The sequence below is a fragment of the Ranitomeya variabilis genome, chromosome 4 (assembly GCF_051348905.1).
Source record: "Ranitomeya variabilis isolate aRanVar5 chromosome 4, aRanVar5.hap1, whole genome shotgun sequence".
Lineage (NCBI taxonomy): Eukaryota > Metazoa > Chordata > Amphibia > Anura > Dendrobatidae > Ranitomeya > Ranitomeya variabilis.
The window spans coordinates 712,310,824-712,324,563 of NC_135235.1; the positions used below are offsets into that span (position 1 = coordinate 712,310,824).

At 48.1% G+C, this 13,740-nt stretch overlaps 1 protein-coding gene across 2 annotated transcripts in view; it reads left to right on the forward strand.

Moving 5' to 3' along the window:
- The window catches only part of LOC143766550 (uncharacterized), an 84,561-nt gene that overhangs the window by 49,410 nt on the left and 21,411 nt on the right, over positions 1–13,740 (forward strand). For both annotated transcript variants that reach the window (XM_077254323.1, XM_077254322.1), the window contains exon 6: positions 1,425–1,515. In XM_077254323.1, coding sequence (XP_077110438.1) covers positions 1,425–1,515 — 91 coding nt within the window. The remainder of the gene's footprint in view (positions 1–1,424; positions 1,516–13,740) is intronic.

Below are 13,740 nucleotides of genomic sequence, written 5' to 3' on the forward strand. Positions count from 1 at the left end.
CTCAGTGGGTGCTGTCGTGGTGAATAGAAAAGGGTAATTCTCTTCGCTCCTTTCTGGCCCAAGAGACCTTGGTTTTCATGGCTCAGAGCCATGTCCATATCTGACCCCTGGATCTTCCCATCAGATCTGGGCCTGCTCTCTTGCAGTCCATTCTGTCATCCTTGGGTGAGAGGTCTCCACTTGACGGCGTGGAACTTGAGGCAGTTGTTGAAATTAAGGGGGTTTTCTGACAACCTGATTAGTACCAGTCTGCAGAGTAGGAAAGAATCCACGACCAAGATATACAGTAGAGTGTGGAGGAAGTTCCTTAATTTTCATACTGGGCCTTTCTCTAGTGAGGTTCCAGTTGCTGCAATTTTCGAGGGTTGGGAGCTGGGTTTTTCAGTTAACACATTAAAGGATCAGATATCAGCTTTTGGGAGCCCTATCTAGTCGTAATATTGCAGGAGATAGATGGGTTGCACGGTTTATTTCAGCGTGTGAGCGTAGCGACTCTGTACACATTGCTCGCTTGCCTCCCTAGGACCTGAATCTGGTCCTTGATGCACCTGATAGGTCCGTCTTCTGTCTTGTCGCATGAAAGTACATATCATTAAAGTACATATTAAATATCCCTGAAGGCAGAGTACGGCTCTGTTTGTGTCTTTTGAGAGCCACAGGAAAGGGTTTGGAGTCACAAGGAGCACTTTATCATGTTGGATCACAGATACAATCTGTCTGGCTTATTCAGCAAAGGGTGAAGGTCCTCTGGATGGAATAAGGGCACATTCGGCACGGGCTATGGCATTCTCCTGGGCTAAGAAGGCAGACATCTCGATTGATCTGATATGTAATGCTGCAATATGGTCTTCACCATCTATCTTTTACAGCCACTATAGACTCAATTTGTCATCTTCTGACTTGGTTTTCGGGAGACCTGTCCTCAATACGGTGGTCCCTCCCAGATGATGGTTCTCTGTAAGTCTCTCAGTGGGTGCTGTCATGGCGAGAATAAAAAAGGATTACTTACCGGTAATTGTATTTTATGGAGTCCACGACAGAACCCACTTCCCTCCCTTAGTCGCACATAATAGAGATGTGTATGTATTTCACTCGGGTGATGGTAGTATACGTTGAAGTATATGTTTATACATATTGAGTAGTTTTTATGACGATGTTCTAATGTTTTCTTGGCGGTTCCTCTTGTACTCTGTAATCCAACTGAGGAGGGGAGGGGGACTACCCCTTTTTATCTGTAGGCTTCTTGTTCCTGGGGGTGGATCCCCTCTCTCAGTGGGTGCTATCGTGGACTCCATAAAATACGATTACTGGTAAGTAATCCGGTTTATCCAGTTTGTAATGAGAACGGTGGAGATGGCAGGATTAGAGCTGATCATAGATGTGACTTCTCCATCTGTCTGTGACTTTTACAATATTTGTTTCAGTGTGAAGATCTGACCCGTATTAATACTACAGAGACATATGTGAGGGGTGATGAGTGGTGTAAAGAGGAGATTCCTACATATGACTACCCAGGTGAGTAGTAACCACTAAATGCAGAGAAGTCACAGATTCTTCTCAGCCACTGTCTGTGGCTGCTTTATCGGTGGTGTAGTCTGGCTGGATCACAATCGTGTGATCACCGTTTTGCCTCTAGACCACAACATTCTCCTCCACCCAAAACTGTTCAAATGACTTTGGACTTTAAAAGCCCTTTTCTATAGAATATATAGCCTGGAGGGCCAACCTACACCCTGAAATTAAAAGATGATGGTCGTAACCTGCCCAGATCTGTAAACTCAAATGACAGTGTACGTAGAATGTGCTGACAAGTTAGAAAATCACTTGAAGAAAAATACTATGATGGGCCTGTAAGAGAAATTGGAGGGTAATGATGCTGTTGGCTTCCTATAACCTGTTATCTTATTGGATGAATCTACCTTCTTCCCCTTCTGTGCTGCTGAATGTGCTCATATGGTCCCCACAAGACCAGGTCCAGTCTTTCTGGACAAACTTTGCTTTTATGATCGACAACATTAAATGTGCAGTGAGGGCCAAGTGTGAATTTCTGTACTGTAAGGGTATGTGTCCACGTTCAGGATTGCATCAGTATTTGTAAGCCAAAACCAGGAGTGGGTGATAAATGCAGAAGTGGTGCATATGTTTCTATTATACTTTTCCTCTATCTGTTCCACTCCTGGTTTTGGCTTACAAATACTGATGTAAAATCCTGATGCAATCCTGAACGTGGACACATACCCTAACAGTTTCCCTTTTATACTGAATTTTCAATTTTACCTCTCGCCACGACAGCACCCACTTGAGAGAGGGATCCGCCCATAGGAACAGGAAACCTACAGAGATAAAAAGGGCTGTCCCCCTCTCCTCCTCAGTTGGTTTCCTGTTCCTATCGGAAATCCCTGGATTCCTACAGATGGAGGTGGTTGGAGCACCTGCAGATTACCTGAGCCTGTGCACCCGCCTGTGTGGTCCTCTCGATGACAGCAGGGGCTGCGGCATCAGTAGTAGCGGCGGGGGAGCCACTGCATGCAGCCCCCCCCCTCGTCTGTTCACCATTCGGCAGGTTCCGGGCAACAAAGCCCAGCCTATGGAGGAGGCATGTGTGTGGGGCCGTTCTTCCAGTTACCAGCGGTGGAGTGCAGTGCTAGAAGGCGGCGGAGGCTGCGTCGTGCGGGTAAGTCCATGCTGCTTCATTGAACCGGAAGTGGTTGGAGCACTTCCGGTTCGCGGCGGGCGGCGCGCTGCAGATGACCGCACAATTCAAATGGCAGGCCGGGGCACAGAGCTATTCGCTCAGTATGCTGTCCCCGGCGCATGATGAGCATCCACCAGCGGTGGAGCAAGATAGCGCTGTCAAAATCAGCGCTAAGGGCTCAAAATCATCGGCAAAAAGGAGTGGTCATTCCATGGAAGGATCTGACACTCACATGAGAAGTAAAACGAGGAGTAGAGATGCAGATCTACTCAGACCTCACACAGTGTCTCCACCTCCAAAACCGGTATGATGATGAAGAAGATGATAGCTTCACTGGGTGAGTGTTTATGATCCTCTACCTATAAGCTGATCCCTTCCTTCTCTGCCTCTCCCCTTAGGCTAAGAAGACCAATAAATCTAAGTATAAGGAGTGTGCCCTGTGTATGCAACCCGTGCCCGACACGTATCTTAAAAGGTTGTGTCAAAGCTGTATAGATCAGACCTTACAGGATGAGGCGGCTGTTACGACCACAAATATCAGAGCCATAATAAGGCAGGAGATCCAGTCTCTGGGATCAAAATCCCTAAAGAAACATGGAAGTAAGCGCCTTTCTCCCGTTTCCAGTTCAGAGTCTGAAGAGGGCTTAATCTGATCCTTCAATACCTCAGGATCATCTCCCAGCTCTTCTGAGGATGAAGGCGGAGCAAGTTTTCCAGTCGACAGTATAGACAACCTTATAAAATCCGTTAGGAACACTATGGGGTGTCCAGATACTAAGGAGGTCAGGTCGGTTCAGGACATCATGTTTGCAGGACTAGGCCAGAAAAAACGGCGTGCCTTTCTGGTCATATCCACTATTAAAGACCTTGTCAAAAAAGAATGGGACAAACAGGGCAAAGGGTTTCTCCCATCATCTTCCAAAAGGCGTTACCCTTTTAGTGATGAGGAATTAGCAGTGTGGTCTAAAGTCCCTAAGGTAGATGCAGCGGTAGCATCCACCTCAAAGCAATCTTCCCTTCTGGTAGAAGATGCAGGAATCTTACTAGATCCACTAGATCGTAAGACTGCAGCTCTCCTTAAAAGATCTTGGGAGACGAACACGGGAGCCTTTAAACCGGCCATATCAGGCACATGCACAGCTAGGTCACTATTAGTTGGATAGACCAGCTGGAGCAACAGGTAAAAGGCAAGATCACAAGAGAAAAAATTCTCCAGACAGTTCCACTGATCAGAAGTGCTGTGGCATTTTTAGCGGACGCTTCAGCGGATTCTCTCCTTTGGCAGCAAGATCAGCAGGCCTGGTCAACGCGGCTCGTCGAGCCCTCTGGCTGAAAGGATGGAAGGGGGATGCACAGTCAAAATCCAGACTATGTACAATCCCGTGCCAGGGTGAGTTCCTGTTTGCAAAGGTTCTTGACGACCTACTCAATAAAGCAGGAGAAAGAAGGAAGGGATTTCCTAAACAGTTTCTTCCTTCTTATAGGAGAGCGTTAATAGAGTAGTCACAAACATTTTACATGTACGAATATAGAATATTGATTATATCAGAAGAAAATTTACTGTGAATGTCACCTGCATGCATGTCAGGACTATAATCAGGAAAAGTGCCAAAACTCCATATATAAACATCACAAAAAACGCAGTTAAATGCTCCCATAAAATGTATAAGTTTATTTAGAAACCAATAAAACATATATCAAAACAGAGGACAGATTAATCGATAACAATGAGGGGAAGTGAAGCGCTATGTGGCGGTACAAGTTGCCCAAGGACTACAAGGCCCCATCACTGCACAACCATACCAATGATTATAATTAATAAATAAACGACCCATGGCCATATCAAGTAGAAAGGGTCAATATCCCTATGTATGGAAGCATAATAGCAATACACAAATCATGGCCACATGCATCTAAATATGCAACAATAATAATACCTGGTATGTGTTACAGCGGGAAGCCTAGAGTCCACCCCGGACCCCGGTGTATTGCTATTATGCTTCCATACATAGGGATATTGATCCTTTCTACTTCATATGGCCATGGGTCGTTTATTTATTACCGTATATACTGGAGTATAAGCCGAGATTTTCAGCCCACTTTTTTGGGCTGAAAGGCCCCCTCTCGGCTTATACTCGAGTCATACCCAGAGGTCGGCAGGGGAGGGGGAGCGGGGGCTGTCTAAAAATACTCACCTAGTCCAGTGTTAGAACACAGCAATACCACTGATACAGGGGATATATACATCTATTTTATTCCCAATACTAGAATTCACCAAATTGTGGTATGCTATGTAAGTTGGTGACATACGCCACCTAGTGGAGAGAGAAAAACCCAATCACCTTACCTACAGATCACCCAAGAGTAACCACAGCAAGAAATTATATTGCAATATATTTTTATTTACCATATGTGGCAACAACAATACATATAAATATTCATCAATAAAATTATATATTAAAAACAATAACTGTACGCACCACAGGACAAATGATAATATATATATATAACGGCTGTCCCACTCCTGTATAAAGAGGTCCCTACTAGGAACAGGCTATATTAAGCCTATTGCTCCTATATAAATGTGCAAACAAAGCATTAAATAACTCAAAATGTAAACAGTGCTGAAAAAATATTATCATAAAACACCGTGCAAAATACTAGAACTGTATTCTACTCCAATTACTGAAAAGTGCAATAGTGTAATCAAAATACTAAAGTGCAAATGTGCTAATGTATTCAGGCTGCACTCAGGCAGCTAACTTCCATGCTTAAAGTGCAGCAATGTGCAGAAAAAAACGGTAGAGACCATATATATAAAATATGCGGATGTATACCTTGGGATAGCCGTATCCTGTGGTGCCGCGCCCTAACGCGCGTTTCGGACTGTTTCCTTCGTCAGGACCTGAATACATTAGCACATTTGCACTTTAGTATTTTGATTACACTATTGCACTTTTCAGTAATTGGAGTAGATTACAGTTCTAGTATTTTGCACGGTGTTTTATGATAAAACTGTGGTGCGTACAGTTATTGTTTTTAATATATAATTTTATTGCTGAATATTTATATGTATTGTTGTTGCCACATATGGTAAATAAAAATATATTGCAATATAATTTCTTGCTGTGGTTACTCTTGGGCGATCTGTAGGTAAGGTGATTGGGTTTTTCTCTCCATTGGTGATTGGGGGTGGAGCCGCATATTCATGACTGAAATGGGCGGTAACGGTGACCGCTCAGTACAGTTAGAAGCTGCGGCGCCGGGGAAGCAGGGACTGCACAGCGCCAGGACCAGGTGAATATACGGGGAGGGGAGCGCAGCGCTGTGCGATAGTCACCTTTCCTCGTTCCGGGCGCCGCTCTGTCTTCAGCAGTGACGCTCAGGTCAGAGGGCACGGTGATGTAGTTAGTGTGCGCCCTCTGCTGAACGTCGGTGCTGAACATGGAGTGGCGCCGGAACGAGGTGCGGGTGACTATTGAAGTTTTCCCAGTTTTTTGTGGCAAAATTAGGGGGGTCGGCTTATACTCGAGTATGTAAGGTAATTATAATCATTGGTATGGTTGTGCAGGGATGAGGCCTTGTAGTCCTTGGGCAACTTGTACCGCCACATAGTGCTTCATTTCCCCTCATTGTTGTCCATTAATCTGTCCTCTGTTTTGATATGTTTTATTGGTTTCTAAATAAACTTATACATTTTATGGGAGCATTTAACTGCGTTTTGGTGATGTTTACTTATAGGAGAGCGCTTAGAAGACGGCCATTTAACAGGAGAAGGCCGTATGAGCCACAAAGGGATCGCTGGGAAACAAAGGAAACAAAACAGAAAGGTGCCTTATTTAGTTATCCCGAAACATCCAGACGTGGTAGATACCGTCAGTAATGAAATCCCAGTGGGTGGAAGACTGAAATATTTTCACCACAAATGGGAATGCATAACTTCAAACCAGTGGATCCTTCGTCTAGTAAAATCCGGACTAAAATTAGAATTTTCCCAACTACCAAGGGATAATTTTATTGTAACATCACTGAGAGCGCCGGAACAGCAAGAAGCGCTTCAGTCAGAAATTCTGAGTCTTTTGGCTAAGAATGTTCTTATAGAAGTACCAAAGGATCAGGAAGGGAGAGGATTTTATTCCTCTTTGTTTCTGGTTCCTAAACCGAATGGTTCTTTTCGTACTATAATTAACCTAAAAAGATTAAATTCCTTTTTGCATGACCACACCTTCAAGATGGAGTCAATAAGGTCCACTGTTAAACTTTTGTTTCCTAGATGTTTCATGACGGGTCTAGATTTGAAGGATGCGTACTACCATCTTCCCATCTATGCAGAACATCAACAATACCTCAGAGTGGCGGTCAACCTACAGGGCCGGATCCGTCACTTCCAATTTACGGCTATGCCATTCGGCCTTTCCATGGCTCCTCGGGTTTTCACAAAAGTCATGCTCGTGGTGATGGCTTATCTGTGTCATCAGGATACGTTAATCGTACCTTACCTAGATGACTTTTTAATAATTGGAAATTCAGCCTCGCAATGTAAAGAACATTTGGCTAATACCATTTCATCTTTGCAGGCTTTAGGTTGAATTGTGAACTTCAAAAAATCCAGGCTTCAACCAGAAACACTTCAGTCCTTCCTAGGACTAATCTTGGACTCTGTAAGTCAAAAATGTTTCTTACCAGAATCCAAAAAATTAACCATAATTTCAAAAGTTACTATGGCAAGGTCTAATCCTCAAATGTCCCTAAGAGATGCCATGTCTCTTTTAGGCTTACTCTCCTCCAGTAATGGCCGGAGCTGGAGCCGCCCCTCCCCCCCCCGTGGCGTAAGGGGAGGCACATCATGACCATGGGATGGAGGGAGGGGTTAATGAGTAAGGGGTGGGGATAGTGGAGTCGGTTAGTTTAATTAAGCTGTAGAGGGGTGGGGCCTGTTAGTTCCCGCTCTCCAGACAGCAAGTGAGCACCTACTATGGCCACCGTGGACAGCATTCTGGAGAGCCTGAGGGCTGCGGCAGCAGTGCACCCTCCAGGCTGGTTGGAACGGCAGGTAGCAGGAATCATCGGGAGCGGAGGTTCGGGAGCAGCAGCGACGACGGCGGTGTCTCCGGTGAGGCGCGCGCGTCGGTCAAGGCCTCCGGACCGGCTGTCGCCCGACTCAGCTCCTCGGGCCCCACGTCGGCGCAGGAGCCCCTCCAGGGACCCTCCAGGCCGGGCACCCTTAAATAGCAGCGCCAGTAGGTCCCGGCCTGGGAGGAATCCTACTGCCGGGCGGGGTCCGGCGGCGGCTGCAAGGCCTTCACCTCGCGGCATTGCGGGGGCGGGGCCAGTGCGAGCCAGGCAGCGTCTGAGGCCTAGCACATCGGGGGGCCACGGCGGGGATGCTCCTTCCGCGCGGCCTGCCTCTGGCCTACTTGCAGCAGGACGTGGGAGAGGAGCGGTGGCGGGTAGCCCTGCGGTTACGTGTGTGGCCCCGGCAGCATCAGCAGGGTTTGTCCCTGCAGCTGGATTGATGGACACAGCAGCGGCCTCACACAGTGGTGATGGGGGGCCCGGCCGTTTGGAGGACAGACCAGCACCAGCAAGCTGGGACAGTACAGGCTGCGCTACTTTCACCTCAGGCTGGATCTTCACAGCAAGACGCAACGCAGACTCCCACGCGACAGTTGCCTCCTGGGGCACTAGATCTCCACGGACAGCAGCGGTTGGATCCTGGGACTCCGGCTGGGGGGATCACAGCTCCCCCGCAGCCTGGTGAGTGTTTGTCCATGTCTTTGCTACCTGTGCAGTATTTGCCGTCTCCAGTGCGTGTGGAGGCACAAGGGGGTTTGGCTACGAGTTTTGGGGTTAGTGGCGTTGTCGGGGCTGATGTGGGGGGTGTCGGGGCGGTGTTGGAAAATGTGAGGGATTTGTTGGTGCGATTGGAGAGAGGAATGAGTGATCAACGGCATTTGGCGGCGTGGATAGGGTCGCAGAGGGTTACAGGTTCGACTCAAGTGGCGTCGGGCTCTTGGGCGCCGGTGTCGGTTTCGGTACAAACGGAGAAAGAGAAGGAGTGTCGGGTCCATTTAGATGATAGGGCTCATGGGGAGGTGTATGTTTGTTTTGAGGGCCCTTTGGGGGCGCATCTTAAAAAGGAGGTAAAAGAAAAGATCATGAAGGATGAGTATGTTGAAATTTTTTCGCTGCTCCCGTTAGAAAAATTCAACTTGGACAAAGGGAAGAAGGAGGATAGTAAAAAGGAGGAGGAGGAAAAACGTAGGTGGCGTTTGATTCCTCAGACTTTCACAAATTGGCTACAGGCGTTTGCCATTTTGGCGAGTGTGATTGAGGAGAAGGCGCCTGAGAAGTGTTCGGGCCTTTTTTGCTACATGGATTCCATTGGAGAGGCACATAGGGTTTATGGCGGTCAGGCTTGGTTGAGGTATGACGAGCAATTCCGGCAGAGGAAGGCTATACGACCAACGCTTCGTTGGGATCAGAAGGATATCGGGCTTTGGCTGCGGGTGATGGCGCAGTACAAATTTGGCCATTCCTTTCAGGGGGGGGGCCGGTAGTTCCGGTCAGAGTAGTCAATCCAGTTCGGCGGGATCGGCCGGACAGTCCAGTCAGGCGGGGGGGTCATAAAGCGGGCTTGTGCTGGCAGTTTAACGACGGGCAATGTAAGTTCGGGGTTAACTGCAAGTTCAAGCACTTGTGTTCACACTGTAGCGGCTCTTCCCATGGGGCCTCGAAGTGTTTTAAAAAATCTAAGTCCAAGTCAGGGTCAGGGAATTCTCAAGGGGGTGACGCCAGTGAGTCTGGAAAAGATGGCCCCCTTTCTAAATAGATACCCCCTGAGGGAGGCGGCGGGGGTACTACATCGAGGTTTTCAGGACGGTTTTGTTATTCCGGCCCCTTCGTTTGTGGTTCCTCGGACGCTTAAGAATTTGAGGTCGGCGGTGTTACAGGGGGATGTGGTTTCAGAGAAGTTGAAGAAGGAAGTTGCGTTGGGAAGGATGGCGGGCCCCTTTTTGTCTCCTCCGTTTGAGGATTTGGTTGTATCACCTCTAGGTGTGGTTCCTAAGAAGGAAGCTGGAAAATTCCGTCTGATTCACCACTTGTCTTACCCGCGGGGGTTGTCCGTTAACGACGGTATTGCACCCGAGCTTTGTTCAGTGGTGTACGCGTCTTTTGATGAAGCCGTTGCGTGGGTTGGCAAGTTTGGTCGTGGGGCCTTGTTGGCCAAGACGGATATTGAAGCTGCGTTTAGGCTGTTGCCAGTTCATCCTGATAGTGTTAAGCTTTTGGGTTGTTTTTGGGAGGGGGGGGTTTTCGTGGATAGGTGTTTACCTATGGGTTGTTCCCTTTCTTGCGCTTTGTTTGAGATGTTTAGCTCGTTTTTGGAGTGGGCGGTTAAGGATGTTTCTGATTGTGATTCGGTGTTACACTATCTGGATGATTTCCTATGTGTGGGCCCGGCTGGGTCAGATCATTGTTTGCGCCTTCTACGGGCTGTTGAATGGGTGTGTGAGCGTTTCGGAGTTCCATTGGCACCCGGGAAGACGGAAGGGCCGTGTACGTGCTTGAGTTTTCTGAGGATTGTTATTGATACGGTCGGGTGGGAGTTTCGGCTTCCTGTTGACAAGATTGAAGGATTGAAGGAAGATTTGGCTCGAGCAAGGCGTGTAAAGAAATTGACTTTGAGAGAATTACAGTCGCTGTTGGGAAAACTCAACTTCGCGTGTCGGGTGATGCCAATGGGGAGAGTTTTTTCCAGAAGGTTGGCGAGTGCTACGGCCGGAGTCCGTGCGCCGCATCATTTCATTCGTTTGTCAGCAGAGTTGAAGGAAGATTTGGCGGTTTGGAGTTCCTTTTTGGGTTCTTACAATTGTCGGTCTTTGTTTATGGAAAAAGCGGTGGACAATGATTCGTTGGATTTGTTTACGGACGCGGCGGGTAGCAGTGGTTTTGGGGCTTACTTCAAAGGGCAATGGTGTGCTGCACCCTGGCCGGTGGAGTGGGTTTCATCAGGGCTGGTTCGTAACATAGCGCTATAGGAAATTTTTCCGATCCTGGTGGCGGTTCATTTGTGGAAGCACGAATTTCGCAACAGGCGGATTCGCTTTAACTGTGATAACATGGGAGTGGTGTGTGCGGTCAATGAACTTACTGCTTCATCACCGCCTGTGGTCCGGGTTCTCAGGCGATTGGTCCTATCTTGTTTGGAATTGAATTCGCAGGTCACTGCGACGCACGTGCCCGGGGCGAGGAATTTAATAGCTGATTCCCTTTCTCGTTTCCAGTTCGAGCGTTTTCGGTCGTTGGCTCCGGAAGCAGAAACCATCGGTTTGGATTGCCCAGCGGACCTTTGGCTCGTGGCATCGGGGACGCTGGAGATCTCATAAGATCGTCGTTGGCTCCAAAAACATGGGAGACTTATCAGTTGGTTTGGTCTTCTTGGGAAGGGGTCTTGGCATCCTGCCCTGGTGGAGATAATGCCGATGATCAGGTTGGGCTTCTGTTGTCCTGGATTAGCCGTGGTTTTGATGAAGGTTGGTCGTGGGCAAAGGTGTCGCGTCTACTGGCTGCTTTGGCTTTTGGTGTCAAGCTGAGGGGGCAGTGTGATTTGACTAAAGCCTTCCTAGTGAGGCAAGCTGTAAAAGGTTTCCGGAGACAATATGGTAGGTTGGATTCTAGGCGTCCTGTTTCTTTCGCGATGTTGGAGCGATTAGGTGAGATTTTGGGTGACTGTTGTGGGTCGCTGTTTGAACAACGTCTTTTCAGCTTGGCTTTCTCGTGGGCGTATTTTGGTGCAATGAGAATTAGTGAATTGGTGTCTCCTAATAAGAGTACAGCTGGTGGAGTTTTGGCAAGGGATGTTCTCTTGGCCGAAGGACGTGTGGAGTTCTGGTTGCGTCGATCCAAGACGGATCAAGTGGGGCGCGGTAAGAAAATTGAGCTGGGTGGAGTAGCTGGTTCTCTGATGTGCCCAGTTAGTTGTTTAAAAGGTTTTTGGGGGCTTGGGCCTCGCAGGGAGGGATCTTTACTGTGTCATGAGGACGGTTCGGCTTTGTCCAGATATCAGTTTCAGACGATTTTCCGGAGAGCGGTTGTTTTGTTGGGGTTGGATGATTTGCGTTTTACTTCTCATTCGTTTCGGATTGGGGCAGCTACGGATGCGGCCGCTGGAGGTTTGGATGTGGATGCTATCAAGCGTATTGGGAGATGGCAGTCGAATAGATATCGCAGCTATGTTAGATGTTAGGGGTGGTGTGCGTTTCTCATCCTGAAGAGGTGCGTTTAGGAAGTTGGTGGTTTTTTCTTCGTTGGTTGATTGACTTTTGTTTTTTGTATTTTTAGGTTCCTTACCGTTTTTGGTATGGATTTTCGGCCATTCCTATGTTCATTGGGGAGCACGACGCGCTGATGTACGGCCGGAGGGTAGACAGCTCGGTTTCGATCGGTCGGTAGCGGTGGTCCGGTGGATCGGTTTTAGAGGTTTGGCCTGGAACAGGGTGCTGAAGGAGATCAATGCTGCGGTACTTTTAGACAGATCTCCGGATATCTTGGTGCTGCATGCTGGAGGAAATGACTTGGGTTCGCGCCCATTTAGAGAACTAATCAAAGATATCAAGCAGGACTTGTTGCGCTTGTGGCGGTTATATCCAGGGATATCAGTAGTTTGGTCGGAGATTGTACCGCGAAAACGGTGGAGGAACATGCGGTCATTGGATAAACTTAATAAGGCCAGAATTAAGGTTAACAGAGCGGTGTCCGCGTTTGTGGCCAGGAATGGTGGAGTAGCCGTAAGGCATTTTGAGTTGGAGAAGGGTGACGGAGCATTTTGGCTTGCAGACGGTGTGCATCTGAATGCTGTTGGAATCGATTTTTGGGCACTTGGACTGCAAGAAGGTGTGGAAAAGGCCATAGCTTTTAGGAGTGGTGGGGTCTCGGGTCTTTAAGGTTTCAAAGTCCCTCGTTGTGGTGGCTGGGGGGAATCCTTGGAGTTGTTGGAAATTGGGTTGGGGGGAGTCATTGGCTTATGGCTCCCCGGTATTTTGTGTTAAAACTGGTTTTGGATCTGGTGACTTGGGGGTTCCGGCGGGGGTAGTCGGTTCCCCGGGAATTGTAACGTGAACAGGGAACCCTCTGGGGTTTTGGTGCTCCCGAGCCAGGCGGTATCGGCTGGGAGTAATTTGGTTTTGGTAACGTTCACGTTGTGTTGTGTTTTGATCACCAGATCCATGGGGAGCTCCAAGGACCCCTCCTAGCTCAAAAAAGTTATTGGATGTTATTATTTATGATGTTGTTTGTATTTAAATAAAAAGGCTGCTGTGGCCGACATTATTCCAAAAGAATACGTAGTTGGAGTTTTTATTTATGGGTAGGAGGGTATGGGTTACGTGGGAGGTGTTAGCTAAAGGTAAGCGATGTATCGTTTTTATACCCCAACGGCTCGACATTACCAGGGTCAAGTAATGGCCGGAGCTGCCCCTCCCCCCGCGGCGTAAGGGGAGGCACATCATGACCATGGGATGGAGGGAGGGGTTAATGAGTAAGGGGTGGGGATAGTGGAGTCGGTTAGTTTAATTAAGCTGTAGAGGGGTGGGGCCTGTTAGTTCCCGCTCTCCAGACAGCAAGTGTCCCGCCCTCCCGCCCTAATAGTTTGGGTTTAGGTGGGTTTTTGTTTCAATTTTTTGGGGTGGTATGTTATGTACTATGGGTCATTGTGGCTGTGGTGGCTGGGGGGAATCCTTGGAGTTGTTGGAAATTGGGTTGGGGGGAGTCATTGGCTTATGGCTCCCCGGTATTTTGTGTTAAAACTGGTTTTGGATCTGGTGACTTGGGGGTTCCGGCGGGGGTAGTCGGTTCCCCGGGAATTGTAACGTGAACAGGGAACCCTCTGGGGTTTTGGTGCTCCCGAGCCAGGCGGTATCGGCTGGGAGTAATTTGGTTTTGGTAACGTTCACGTTGTGTTGTGTTTTGATCACCAGATCCATGGGGAGCTCCAAGGACCCCTCCTAGCGCAAAAAAGTTATTGGATGTTATTATTTATGATG